We start from the raw sequence: 15,426 nt of genomic DNA, 5'->3' as shown, positions 1-15,426 counted from the left end.
CGGCCCTCTCTTACACTTAACCACTACGTACAGTACATAATCATATACTTTGGTAAAATAACATTAACAGTCCCTAGGAGCTACCTAAATTTATGGAGTAATATTATAACAGATTATAAATGTTATTTTTAATGATTAATATTATCTAGCCTATATACATCTACAGCACCTAACAATAGTTCTAAATCACGCTTGCACTCATACACACTAACATTCATACAAGCTGGTCACGTATTTAAGAGGAAATCTTGACAAGACCGTTTAAATGAGACTGTTGAAGTGCTATTACATATACTGACAGGTAGTGTGTTCCATAGCCTTGCCCCAGACACTTGGAAAGAGTGGCTGTATACAGATGAATGATTAACCGGTATCATAAGGGTAGAAGTCGATCTGGTATTATGTCCATGGATAGATGAGAGGAAGTTAAAATGTGAGGACAGGTATTCAGGTGTAGATTTGTTCAGAAGTCGAAAAATTAGTGTCGCAGTATGTAAATTCCTTAGTTGATCAATTTTCAGCCAGGATAGCTTCTCATAATAAGGGGAAATATGTGTCCTAAAGTTCAAAGAAAATATAAATCGTATGCAAGAGTTCATTGTCCTTTGAAGTTTCATAGTTTGTTCTGCAGTTGCATCGGTTAATACGACATCACAGTAATACATTATTGGAAAAATGAGAGTTTGAATAAGTTTTATTTTCATGCTGTGTGGAAGAATGGATTGTTTCATTTTTATGGGGTGAAGAGATGCATATACTTTTCTGCAGACACTTGTTATATGGTCATTCCAGTTTAATGTGTCATTCATGACAATGCCTAGGTTTTTTACAGACTTTTGGAAAGGTATAGCTTCACCACAGAGCATGAGGTTAGGCTGTTGTATGATGTTTAGCGTATTTAAAAGTCTAGATTGTCCTATTATGATTGCTTGCATTTTCTTCGGGTTAATTAATAGGCAGTTCTCTTTAGCATACGAGCTAATTGAATTTAAAGTAGAGTTCATATGGTGGATTGCTTTGTCAATGTCGGGGACCTTAAAGTGTGAGTATATCTGAAGATCGTCAGCATAAAGATGATAGTCGCAGTCGTTCAGATGAGAAGAAATGTCATTAATATAGATTAAGAATAAAAGAGGTCCAAGAATAGACCCTTGGGGAACGCCAGATAGCTTAGTCCCCCATTCTGTAGTCTTCATGTTTGATACAACTCGCTGTAGTCTGTTTTTGAGGTATGAGCCCAAGAGCTGAATAGCAGAATGAGCCATGTGAAGTTTTTGTAACTTAGCTAACAATATGTCTATATTTACAGTGTCAAACGCACTGCTAAAGTCTAGAAGGATAAGTATAGTCAGTTTTCGTTCTTCCATAGCCCGTCTAATGTCATCCTTGATTTTGATTAGTGTAGTTGGAGTACCGTGTCCTTTCTTAAAACCAGACTGTAAGCGATCAAGTACAGAATGTTTTTCCAAGTATTTAACAATTTGTTTATGCATTATCTTCTCCAGAACCTTAGAAAGTGCTGTGAGGATGCAGACAGGTCGGTAGTCAGATGTATTGCTTGCAGGAGAGATTTTTGGGACAGGCACAATGAGTGCATCTTTCCATTTAATTGGGATTTTGCCTGAAGTAAGACAGGTATTAAGTAAATGCGTAAAAATGGGCAATATTATGTCGATTATGTAAGTCACGAATGAAATGGGAATTTCATCAGCTCCTGTTGCGTGAGATTTTATTGAATTAACTTCCCTTCTTACTTCATGCTCTGTAATGGTATCAAATTCAAATACAGGACGGACTGGGGATTGTTGCCTTAATATATTGTCAATGGTGTTTTGTACTGTCGTTGTGTCAGAAGTGAGACGTTCCGTGGAGAAATACGTATTTAACTCATCAAGGGACACCTCGGGATCAGTATGCTCCACAAGTGGTTTGCCAATACCCAGTGACCGAAGTTGTCACCATGTGGAACCAGAGTTAATGTTTTTGTTTAAATGCTGGAAATAATTAAATTTCTTATTACGAAGAACACGGTACTGCTCATGTATGTCAGCTAGCTGAGTCTGCTTATAGCGTCGGTGTAGTGCGTCTCGTTCTTTCATCATAGTCTTAACATCAGCAGTCAGCCAAGGGCAGGGTGGACGTGTTACTCTCACAGAACGCTTTGGTGCATGTTTGTTGTACAATTCATGTAAATGGGAATTAAATATTTCCACTTTCTCGTCAATGTCACTCTTCATCATTATGTCATACCAGGGGCAGAGTTGTGCATCTTGTCTCAGTTGTATTAAATTCATCCTTTTAAAGTCTCTAAACGTTACATATTTCGGTCGGTACTTCGGCACGCGAAGAGAGTATGCTAAGTATATAAGGTCATGTTTAGATATGTCAGGAACAGATACTTGACCGTGGTGAAGGATTTTTTGAGGGTTATTTGTTATTACTAGGTCTATGAATGTATCAGCGGAAATAGTGGAAGTATGGACGTGGTGGGTGGGTTTAAGGGGTAATATAGTCATGTCACAGGATTTAAAACTATTTTGTAGTCGTAAGGCGTCGTCGTTCAGAGTTAATAAATTGGTGTTAAAGTCTCCAAAAAGTATCACGTGCTTGTATGATGGTAGTAGTCTCAGCAAGCTGTCTTCTAAGTCATGGAAGTCTCGCACTGCATCAGGAGGCCTATATACTACACCTACAAGTACTTTTACAGAATTGACAAGCGCCTCTACAAACATACATTCAGGAGCCGTTTTTACAGCAGGAGTAGACGTGTGAACAACTTTACTCTTGAGCACTGATTTACAATATAAGGCAACCCCACCACCTCGTCTGTTTGTCCGATCATGCCTGTGAATATCATAGCCCGATATGCCAAACATGCTTGAGGGAATCGAACTACGGAGCCAATGCTTGCTTACAGCAGCGATATGAATTGGACTGTCTTCAAATATCATCTTCAGTTCGTCGAGGTGAGCAACGATGGATTGGCTGTTGACATACGCACACAACAGGGCGCGATTAAATGACATCAGTTCCTTCTCTAAAATGGTATGGGTAGAATAGGAAGTAGAAAGTGTTGAGGAACGGTCAGAGGCAGGTCGTGTCCTTCCAGACGTATGTTCCGGTGAAAGGGCTGTGAAGGGAGAGTGTTGGGGGTCTGTCCTACAGAGGAATGCTGAGGGGTGAGGGAGGGAGCAAGGAGAGGGACTTTCAATAGCACTTCTCAATTCAAGCATGCTAAAGGAGTGTAAAACATGCGGCTTATTTTAATTTCCTCGTACATACAGTGGCCAGCTGATTCACACAAATATACATTCACAACTATGCACTAAATTAAAAATAAATAAACTACACAGAATGCACATTGTTCATATGTTGCTTTCACCATATTGCCTGATTAATGATTGTAATTCCGCAAGTGAGTTCACTTGTAATTTCTTGCCGGATACGTGAGTGAGTATCCTTCCATCTCGGCTGTATGTGTTGCGCAGTCCAAAAGTGTCTTGTGCCTTATTCAAGATGTTCTTTCTCAGCCTAGTGAGGGATTCAGTTATAAGTAGTTTGGAGCCTTTCAGCTGTCGCTTAGCGCGCCAAACTTGATCCCACTGGTGGTGGCAGAGGAATTTTATTATGATAGGGCGATTACCCTCGGTCACTACGTCCGCAGTCAATCTACGCTGGCGTCCCAGTCGATGACCGCGATCAATGGAGTCCACGGACAGTTCGATTTTCAGGTTATCACGGAAAGTTTCAATGACCTTTCCATAGATGTCCTCATTAGGCGTTTCACTCACCCCATGCAGAAGGAGACAGTTACGCCTACTGTACTGTTCCGCTTCATCGCTCCGAGCCTCCTGAATTTCCAGTCGTTTCTCAACATCTGCGACATTGTCTTTCAGAACAGAGAGTTCAGCACAGATGGAATTTAGAAAAGTTCGGAAGTCCGCTTGAAGCACAGTCAGAACATCGCTGGGGTTGGTAGCACTGCCTGTGGGAGCAGACATGACTTTCTCCAGGCGGGCTTGGAATTGAGCCATTTGCTTTTCGAAGCCTGTAATTCTTTCCTTCACTTCTTTGAGGGTCATAGTTGCACACGCGATGAGTTTGTATCCTAAACTTTCAAATTATACTCACTCACGATTATGACTTGCAACTTGTCTTGCGATTTAGGCAGGTGAGTTGCAGAGCACACTTACATACGTCTAGCTCTCAGCGCCATTTATGTAAGAGTTTAACCATAAGATTTTTGGTATATATTGAATAGATGGTTTTATTAAATATTCTTGTAATATTCTTGATATAAGTGCTATGTTCCGAGGTGTCAGTGCAGAGATGGTATGGAATGACATCAGAAGACAAATAAGTTTGAATGGTATTTTTAAAAGTAGGAAAGAACACAATATGGTGATAAAGTTGGAATTCAAGAGGACAAATTGGAGCAAATATTTGTTTATAGGAAGAGGAATTAGGGACTGGAATAATTTACCAAGGAAATGTTCAATAAATTACCAAATTTCTTGCAATTATTTAAGAAAATACTCAGCAAACAACTGCCACCTGAGTGACTGCCCTCAACACAGATCAGTTCATGCTCTTCGCTCAAAGTGGAAAGAAGTCACTTTAGTGACATTTACAACCTAACCCTTGGGATGTCCTCAATCAACCATGGAGATCACAGCAAATGTTTGCTACCCGAAGTTTATTCCTTGTTATTTTACAGTCCAAGTAAAACTAATAAGCTCTCTTTAGTAATAGAGTCAATTCATGTTTCTGGAGTGAAATGAAACAACAAGCTGAAGACATTGCCTTTAGACATTGTCACTTCACTGCCTATGTAACAGAAATTAACCACACTATTTACACATTTACGTAGCGTCTTGAAGTCTAAACAATATAGATTGAAAACCAAATAACAAATTAGCTCTTATGCACCCCTGAAAATAAATAAAGGTTTATGCTAGGTTTCTCATTTATTATTTACTCCTGAAAACGGAGTCTTTTAGAACTCCAAATGAAGAAAATTATATTACTGAAAAATAACAACAGATGGCTTTCCCTAAGCACAGCAAATTACATTTATAGAAGAGAAATAGCTTCTCTAGGAATAAAATAGACCTTACTCAGTGTTTACAACCTATATATGTAACAAGAATTGTTTACCAAAATTAGACAAAGTCCATCCATCATAAAACAAATTCCAATTTTTCAAGAGAATGAGAGCTAACCATGCGTTTCAAAATCATATTTGCTTATTTCACATCAAAATGAATGGTAATTGACTGCTTTTAATTTAGAAACATTTTTACTGTTCTCTCAGAGTGCTATTCCACCCTTTCAACCAAAGTTTTACTCTAGAAGTATTAAAACCAAGATACGAATGTTACTTACACTGCTTACGGCTGTGTGGAGTGGAGTTAAACCGTTGAAGTCCTTTCTCGTGACGTCAGCTTGATGATACAACAAGGCACGGACCAATTCAAGTTTGTTTTCACTGCAAGCTGGGGAGAGAAAAAATAGCTATCATACTACACAGCAACTTAAAGTAACAAATATCAACTGAAGCCATGACAGAAAAAGCATTTAAGTCCACCTGTTCAAGTTTTAGAAAAGAATTACTGATTCTTACTATATTCACTTCCATAATTATCCTACTATTTTAGCATCTTTTAACAGCAAAACATAGGGGATGGAAAATGATGCTAATATCATTTCAAATATAGTGAAACACTGTCAAGACGTTTCCGCAGGAAAATGAACGTGTTAAGTGAGGAAACGTACTACTGCATACACAAATAAAAACTATACAACAGGGATATGGAAACACTAGATATGATTTTTCCGACATAAGGGGATTTATGTCGTATAACCACGGGTGCAGTGAAACTTTACGAGAAGAGAGTATTAAAAGAGGTGAAAAAATGAGAGAACAAATTTGAGAACATATTCTGCTGGAGCTTATAACAAAGCAATACTGGTAGTGCACTGAAAACAACAAATATGAAGATATTTGATCACGCCCATAAAAATATATTATTGCAGATCACACTCTTTCTAAAACAAATGTTAGAGGAAGCCTTTTATCAATATTTAGGGCAGTCGTCCAAGTGGCAGATTCCCTATCTGCTGTTTTCCTACCCTTTTCTTAAATGATCTCAAAGAAATTGGAAATTTATTGAACATCTCCCTTGGTAAGTTATTTCAATCCCTACCTCCCCTTCCTATATATGAATATTTGCCCCAATTTGTCTTCTTGAATTCCAACTTTATCTTCATATTGTGATCTTTCCTACTTTTAAAGACGCCACTTAAACTTATTCGTCTACTAATGTCATTCTACGCCATCTCTCCGCTGACAGCTCGGAACATACCATTTACATGTTATAATTCTCATGTTAGGTCCGTATTGAAATGTACGTAAATACAAAGTATGTTACAAGGTTTATTTATATATCCACCTATTCAATACAAAGAGATCTTTTTAGAAATTAAATATTATTATAAAATGTTAAGGGACATGTTTTGCCCATATTAAGGGCATCATCAGCCTCAAATTCAAACCAGTATAGTGAAAAATCAGGATCCTGATTGCTCTTACAAGCCATAAAAAGAGGATATCATTATAGGTGTCAGTCTAAACATACAAAATATTAGAATGTCCTTGGCTAAAATTGCAGTATCAAGCTGCATGTTATAAGTTCACATGAATATACTTTCTGGAGTGTTGAAAAACTTGTTGGGGTAGGGCAGTAAACAGCTCAGTCTTTATAATGAAACAGAAATGTGCATCCTTGAAGTTGATAAGAAAAAGCAAAGCCGATACACTGTTACAGATGTCAATATCGTATGTTGTGATATGACAACAGATCTCTTAAATGGCTGTTCAGCTGCCTATAGTCTATTTAACTGGCTGAAGGAGTGAAAGTCGAATGTGTTATGATAAGATAACAGTCTTCCTTACGTAATTGTGGGAGCAAGGAAAAAGCATTCGGTTGTCTATAGATGTATTTATCTTATTTGAAGGACGAAAGTCGAAGGTTTATCGACGTTGATAGAACTCTTTGGTGTGAAGTCTGTAACAAGAGGAGAGTGAATGCTTAGGAAGGTATTTTTGAAGAGAATGTGGGTTTAAAGAAAGGTAAAACATGGAAAATGTATAAAAACACTTACCCTTTCGTCTGTGAAGATGTAACAGTTATGGAAAGGTTAGTTGAAGGAAAATAACGATATGTGTAGGTTCATTTATTTCTTTGACTGTTAATGCAGTTGCTATGGTAGCGTTGCATGACTGACACTTGTACTTCTGGTATTGTATCGATGTGAGATTGGCGGAGGAGGGTGTGGTTGAAGGGAGGGGGTAGGCGGAGCGTTAAGTTTATGTGTTGTTGATTGCGAGAGATTTACATGGTCGGACAGGGAGGGAGTCGTGTTGGGTTGCGGGAGAATTGTGGGGGCGGGCATGAAGGGAGTCAAGTTAGTTAAAGTAGTGGAGGTTCTAGAAGATGTTAACTTAAGATTTTTAAGAATGTAGTTATGTTTAGAATTTAGAGTTTGCAATAATTTGGGTAAACTTTCGTATAATGGATTCTTGACTTCAATTAAATCATTGAGGTTTAGATTTTTGTTGTAGTGTTGGTCCAAAAATATATAGATGGTTTCAAGTTCATTCATCAACTTTCCTTTGTCTACTCTTTTAATAATTGTGAGGTCTCTTTCTATTGTTGTGAAGTGATGTCCTGTTTCTTTCATATGGGAGCTCATTGCTGAAAATTTATTGTGCTTAATGGCATTATAGTGTTCTAAGTACCTAGTTTGAAAACTCCGGCCTGTTTGACCAATATAAGAGGCGTTGCATTGCGTGCATGTGAGCCTGTATATGCCTGATCCTGAGTACATGTTTTTGCTTGAATTGGCTTACGTATGTGGACGACACATTCATAATAATCAATAAAGATCTCAATAACAGTACCGATATTTTAAATTATTTAAACAACCTAGACCAAAATATTAAATTCACCAAGGAAGATGAAGTCAGTGGATCCTTAAATTTCCTAGATCTCACAGTAACTCATATTAATGGCAACTTCGATTTTAAAATTTACAGAAAACCTACTCACACCCCATTAACAATCAAAAATACTTATTTACATCCTAACTCCCATAAATTGGCCACATTTCACAGTTTAATTTACAGAGCTTTAAAAATCCTTCTAACACCCAAGAACCTTCAAACAGAACTAAATTATATAAAGGATTTAGCAAAAATCAATGCTATAAACCTGAAATGATTAACCGTTTAATAAATAGGGTCAAATTCAAATTAACAACAAACCTCATCCCTGACAAACCCAAAAAATCCAAATTCGTTACCTTCACCTACAACAATCCAAACGTTCACCAGATCTTGAACCCAATAAAAAATAAAAATACCAGTATAGCTTTTAGAACAACAAACACTAACCAAAAATTATTTTTTAATCACAACACAGTCAATTCAAGCAAAAACATTTACTCAGGATCAGGCATATACAGGCTCACATGCACGCAATGCAACGCCTCTTATATTGGTCAAACAGGCCGGAGTTTTCAAACTAGGTACTTAGAACACTATAATGCCATTAAGCACAATAAATTTTCAGCAATGAGCTCCCATATGAAAGAAACAGGACATCACTTCACAACAATAGAAAGAGACCTCACAATTATTAAAAGAGTAGACAAAGGAAAGTTGATGAATGAACTTGAAACCATCTAAATATTTTTGGGCCAATACTACAACAAAAATCTAAACCTCAATGATTTAATTGAAGTCAAGAATCCATTATACGAAAGTTTACCCAAATTATTGCAAACTCTAAATTCTAAACATAACTACATTCTTAAAAATCTTAAGTTAACATCTTCTAGAACCTCCACTACTTTAACTAACTTGACTCCCTTCATGCCCGCCCCCACAATTCTCCCGCAACCCAACACGACTCCCTCCCTGTCCGACCATGTAAATCTCTCGCAATCAACAACACATAAACTTAACGCTCCGCCTACCCCCTCCCCTCAACCACACCCTCCTCCGCCAATCTCACATCGATACAATACCAGAAGTACAAGTGTCAGTCATGCAACGCTACCATAGCAACTGCATTAATAGTCAAAGAAATAAACGAACCTACACATAACGTTATTTTTCTTCAACTAACCTTTCCATAACTGATTCAAATCTTCACAGACGAAAGGGTAAGTGTTTTTAAACATTTTCCATGTTTTACCTTCCTTTAAACCCACATTCTCTTCAAAAATACCTTCCTAAGCATTCACTCTCCTCTAGTTACAGACTTCACACCAAAGAGCTCTATCAACGTCGATAAACCTTCAACTTTCGTCCTTCAAATAAGATAAATACATCTATAGACAACCGAATGCTTTTTCCTTGCTCCCACAATTACGTAAGGAAGACTGTTATCTTATCATAACACATTCGACTTTCACTCCTTCAGCCAGTTAAATAGACTATAGGCAGCTGAACAGCCATTTAAGAGATCTGTTGTCTTATCACAACATACGATATTGACATCTGTAACAGTGTATCAGCTTTGCTTTTTCTTATCATCTTCAAGGAGGCACATTTCTGTTCAATTATAAAGACTGAGCTGTTTACTGCCCTACCCCAACAAGTTTTTCAACACTCCGGAAAGTATATTCATGTGAACTTATGACATGCAGCTTGATACTGCAATTTTAGCCAAGGACATTTTAATATTTTGTATGTTTAGACTGACACCTATAATGATATCCTCTTTTTATGGCTTGTAAGAGCAATCAGGATCCTGATTTTTCACCATACAGGTTTGAATTTGAGGCTGATGATGCCCTTAATATGGGCAAAACATGTCCCTTAACATTTTATAATAATATTTAATTTCTAAAAAGATATCTTTGTATTGAATAGGTGGATATATAAATAAACACTTGTAACATACTTTGTATTTACATACCATTTAGTCGAGCAGCTCGTCTCCTTTCTCCCAAGTCTTCCCAGCCTAAATTTTGCAAATTTTTTTTTTTTTGCTAGTTGCTTTACGTCGCATCGATAGAGTTAGGTCTTATCGCGACGATGGGACAGGAAAGGGCTAGGAGTGGGAAGGAAGCGGCCGTGGCCTTAATTAAGGTACAGCCCCAGCATTTGCCTGGTGTGAAAATGGGAAACCACAGAAAACCATCTTCAGGGCTGCCGACAGTGGGGTTCGAACCCACTATCTCCCGAATACCGGATACTGGCAACATTTTTGTAACGCTACTCCTTTGTTGGAAATCACCCAGAACAAATCTAGCTGCTTTTCTTTGGAGTTTTTCCAGTTCTTGAATCAGGTAATCCTGGTGAGGGTCCCATACAATGGAACCATACTTTAGCTGGGGTCTTACCAGAGACTTATATGCCCTCTCCTTTACATCCTTACTACAACCCCTAAACACCCTCATAACCATGTGCAGAGATCTGTACCCTTTATTTACAATCTCATTTATGTGATTACCCCAATGAAGATCTTTCCTTGTATTAACACCTAGATACTGACAATGATCCCCAAAAGGAACTTCCACCCCATCAACGCAGTAATTAAAACCGAGAGGACTTTTCCTATTTGTGAAACTCACAACCTGACTTTTAACCCCCGTTTATCAACATACCACTGCCTGCTGTCCATCTCACAACATTATTGAGGTCATGTTGCAGTCGCTCAAAATCTTGTAACTTATTTATTACTCTGTACAGAATAACATCATCCGCAAAAAGCCTTATCACTGATTTCACTTGTTTACTCAATATCATTTATATATATAAGAAAACATAAAGGTCGAATAATACTGCCTTGATGAATTCCCCTCTTAATTATTATGGGGTCAGATAAAGCTTCGGACCAGTGGGTTATTACACATAATTTTTCTGGTCACACACTTAGACAATGAATTGGAGGTTAGACATGGTCATGTGTGACTGCAACAGAATGACTTTGGCCGAAATTTTGAATCAAACTAAACCTTGACCAATCAAGATCGATTCTTCAGCGGTGCCAAAACATCAATAATCTTAGGACTTGGTACATTGGTACAAAAATACTTATCAACAGAACAATTATATATAAAGCTTGAAATTGTAATTAGGTATAATAAAATATGTAAAGTATTGACAAGGCGGGAAAGTGTTCTATAGAAATCTGAATGATCCGAGTTGAAATGGAAGGTGCGGGTTTCAACATTTCGTCAACTCTGCGCGCTTAAAGATGTAGGTGACAGTCAACTTGCCGACAAACTTCAATTTTGTCTTCATTAGTAAGGAATTTCACGACCTTTTCCGTATCCATAATTAGGCTATCACAAGACAAATATGCACCACGCTAGTCAACTTCACAAAATTGTGTTCCAGATGTAGGCTACCGCATGATAAATATTTGCTACCTCTCACTGTACAACCAAACAAAAAATACATTTCTAACTTCTGAATGGAATGTGAAAATAATACAAACACAAACAGGCTCATTGTGTTATTCTGAACATTCCTGAGGCTAACGGCTTGCAACTTATCCTCTGAAGTTCAGGAATTTAAGGCCGGTTAGTAGTCGTGGAGGATTTTACGCAAGAACGAGAGAATGACAATCGATATACGAGTCGATATATAGGTTTCAATAAACATCGCATATTTGCGTGCATTTCTCGTATTAATAAGCGTTGATATTTCGTATGAAAGCGGCAATGAACGAAGTACTTCCAGCCACTTGCGTAGAAAGCTGAAATGGTGGAATTTGAAAACATATTTTTAAAGTTCACAAAAAGAAACAACAACAACAAAAATCGGGAGAAATAACAGAGTAATCGGATGGCGGGAAAAACTGTCGAAAATCGGGAGTCTCCCGCCTAAATGGGGAACATTGGCAGGTATGTAATAGTATATAATTTATTATTACCTGTAAATATGATGTATAAATCCAATGTAATGTTGTGGAACACTGGGTAATAGTCTAGAAGAACGCATCTTTGTCACTAGAGTTGTATAGAACATTCTATTAATTTGTAAATAGGTTATTGGAGACTCGATAAAACATGCAGTGTCAAACTTTTCTAGAAGCCTGTCCATCTCTTTGCATACCGTGGAGGCCACTGCATAGGCTACTTGAAGCACTAGCCTTGCGTCTTGGGTGGTGTGCTAAGTCCCAACTGACGAGCCTAACTTAGCACACGAGGGCGAAACGCAGGCAACCAAGAATGAAATAAGTTTCATAATGATAGATCCGTATTGAACTGTGATTACAATAGAGTAAAATAATATATTATTATTGGTCCACCTTTTCAATACAAAATGAAAATTACATAGGGACTAGTTTCGACCTAGTAATAGGTCATCATCAGCCTGAAGTAAATTAAAGCGTAAATATCGAAGAAAAACATAAACAATGTAAACACAAGTACAGTCTTTTTAAAGGTACATACCATGTGGGAATTTGAGTAGAGATATATTAAAAATAATAACTCTTCCAATTGACGAAGAATAATAATATATTATTTTACTCTATTGTAACCAAGAATGAGTTAGCTGGAAAATTTATAATGTGAAATAACGGACCATTATATTGGTATTATAAATTTACTCATTCAGGACAAATATCTTAGGTTCCCTTTGGGAATCAACATCTACATCATTTGATGGCCAGGCAGGCATCAATTTTTGGAAATGAGACATAGCTCTCATAGTGCATTGGCACTGCTGGTGGCTTCAAGTAGCCTATGCAGTGGCCTCCACGGTATGCACTAGCCTTGCGTCTTGGGTGGTGTGCTAAGTCCCAACTGACGAGCCTAACTTAGCACACGAGGGCGAAAAGCAGGCAACCAAGAATGAGTTAGCTGGAAAAAATATAATGTCCAATAACGGACCATTATATTGGTATTACCTGGTGAAGTAACGATGTGATACAGTTTGACAGTTCGTGGTAAGCTCTGGAGAGAAGGGAAGTAGAGTTTTATCGTCATCTAAAATAACATGTGAGGGAGGAGGGAGATTGGGCTGTGCTTCTGCGATGTCGTGTTTGATTATATCTCTTGTTCGTCTAGTCTGTTTCATGTCTACCCATTCTAAGTATTTGCTAATATTCTCGTATAAGATGTTTTTATGCTTGTTTTCATTGAGATTTTCTTCACCGCTTTCCAATTTATCAAGAACGATGTGGATGTTTTCCAGGTTGTTCATAAGATTTCCTTTATTTATCATTCAGATAATTTGAAGGTTCTGTTTTATATTGGTGAATTTGTGGTTGGACTCTTTCATATGGGATCCCATGGCAGAGAATCTTTTGTATCTTTCAGCATTGACGTGTTCTTGATATCTAATTGAGAAGTTCCTTCCAGATTGTCCCACGTAAGTTTTTTTACATTGAGCACAAGTCAGCTTATAAATACCCGATTCGTGGAATTCGTCATCTTTAAGTTTATTAGCTTTATTGTGACTAAAGAATCTATGTTTCGTGTTGTTGTTTGTAGAGAAGGCTACTTTGGTATGGTGTTTCTTGAATAAGTTGGTGATTTCGTAAATCTTCGGGTTATATAGATGTTGATTCCCATAGGGAATCTGAAATACACTGACTGACAGAGCAAATGCAACACCAAGAAGGAGTGGTCAGAACTTTATGCCAATTGCAGGGTAGACTGACGTCACTGAGGTATGCTCATGATGTGAAATGCGCCGCTGTGCTGCGCACGTAGCGAACGATAAATGGGACACGGCGTTGGCGAATGGCCCACTTCGTACCGTGATTTCTCAGCCGACAGTCATTGTAGAACGTGTTGTCGTGTGCCACAGGACACGTGTATAGCTAAGAATGCCAGGCCGCCGTCAACGGAGGCATTTCCAGCAGACAGACGACTTTTCGAGGGGTATGGTGATCGGGCTGAGAAGGGCAGGTTGGTCGCTTCGTCAAATCGCAGCCGATACCCATAGGGATGTGTCCACGGTGCAGCGCCTGTGGCGAAGATGGTTGGCGCAGGGACATGTGGCACGTGCGAGGGGTCCAGGCGCAGCCCGAGTGACGTCAGCACGCGAGGATCGGCGCATCCGCCGCCAAGCGGTGGCAGCCCCGCACGCCACGTCAACCGCCATTCTTCAGCATGTGCAAGACACCCTGGCTGTTCCAATATCGACCAGAACAATTTCCCGTCGATTGGTTGAAGGAGGCCTGCACTCCCGGCGTCCGCTCAGAAGACTACCATTGACTCCACACCATAGACGTGCACGCCTGGCATGGTGCCGGGCTAGAGCGACTTGGATGAGGGAATGGAGGAACGTCGTGTTCTCCGATAAGTCACGCTTCTGTTCTCTCAGTGATAGTCACCGCAGACGAGTGTGGCGTCGGCGTGGATAAAGGTCAAATCCGGCAGTAAATGTGGAGCGCCCTACCGCTAGAGAACGCGGCATCATGGTTTGGGGCGCTATTGCGTATGATTCCACGTCACCTCTAGTGCGTATTCAAGGCACGTTAAATGCCCACCGCTACGTGCAGCATGTGCTGCGGCCGGTGGCACTCCCGTACCTTCAGGGGCTGCCCAATGCTCTGTTTCAGCAGGATAATGCCCGCCCACACACTGCTCGCATCTCCAAACAGGCTCTACGAGGTGTACAGATGCTTCCGTGGCCAGCGTACTCTCCGGATCTCTCACCAATCGAACACGTGTGGGATCTCATTGGACGCCGTTTGCAAACTCTGCCCCAGCCTCGTACGGACGACCAACTGTGGCAAATGGTTGACAGAGAATGGAGAACCATCCCTCAGGACACCATCCGCACTCTTATTGACTCTGTACCTCGACGTGTTTCTGCGTGCATCGCCGCTCGCGGTGGTCCTACATCCTACTGAGTCGATGCCGTGCGCATTGTGTAACCTGCATATCGGTTTGAAATAAACATCAATTATTCGTCCGTGCCGTCTCTGTTTTTTCCCCAACTTTCATCCCTTTCGAACCACTCCTTCTTGGTGTTGCATTTGCTCTGTCAGTCAGTGTATTTGTCCTGAATGAGTAAATTTATAATACCAATATAAATGGTCCGTTATTGGACATTATAAATTTTCCAGCTAACTCATTCTTGCTTGCCAGCATTTCGCCCTCGTGTGCTAGGGTGGGCTCATCAGTTGGTACCTAGCACGCCTACCAATACCATTTATATTGGTATTATAAATTTACTCATTCAGGACAAATATTTCAGATTCCCTATGGGAATCAACATCTATATCATCTGATGGCCAAGCAGGCATCAATTTTTGGTAATGAGACAAAGTCTCTCAGTGCACTGGCACTGCCGGTGGCTCCAGTTAGCCTACGCAGTGGCCTTCACGGTATGCACTAGCCAGCGTATTGGTAGGCGTGCTAGGTACCAACTGATGAGCCCACCCTAGC

The 15,426-nt window shown here is 39.4% G+C and overlaps 1 protein-coding gene across 3 annotated transcripts in view; it reads right to left on the bottom strand.

Annotated features, from left to right (window-relative positions):
- The window catches only part of LOC136883385 (ankyrin repeat and SOCS box protein 3), a 182,034-nt gene that overhangs the window by 113,373 nt on the left and 53,235 nt on the right, over positions 1–15,426 (bottom strand). For all 3 annotated transcript variants that reach the window (XM_068229859.1, XM_068229869.1, XM_068229862.1), the window contains exon 4: positions 5,386–5,495. In XM_068229859.1, coding sequence (XP_068085960.1) covers positions 5,386–5,495 — 110 coding nt within the window. The remainder of the gene's footprint in view (positions 1–5,385; positions 5,496–15,426) is intronic.

Source organism: Anabrus simplex, chromosome 1 (genome assembly GCF_040414725.1).
Source record: "Anabrus simplex isolate iqAnaSimp1 chromosome 1, ASM4041472v1, whole genome shotgun sequence".
Taxonomy (NCBI): Eukaryota; Metazoa; Arthropoda; class Insecta; order Orthoptera; family Tettigoniidae; genus Anabrus; species Anabrus simplex.
This window is presented reverse-complemented; position numbering and strand designations above follow the sequence as displayed.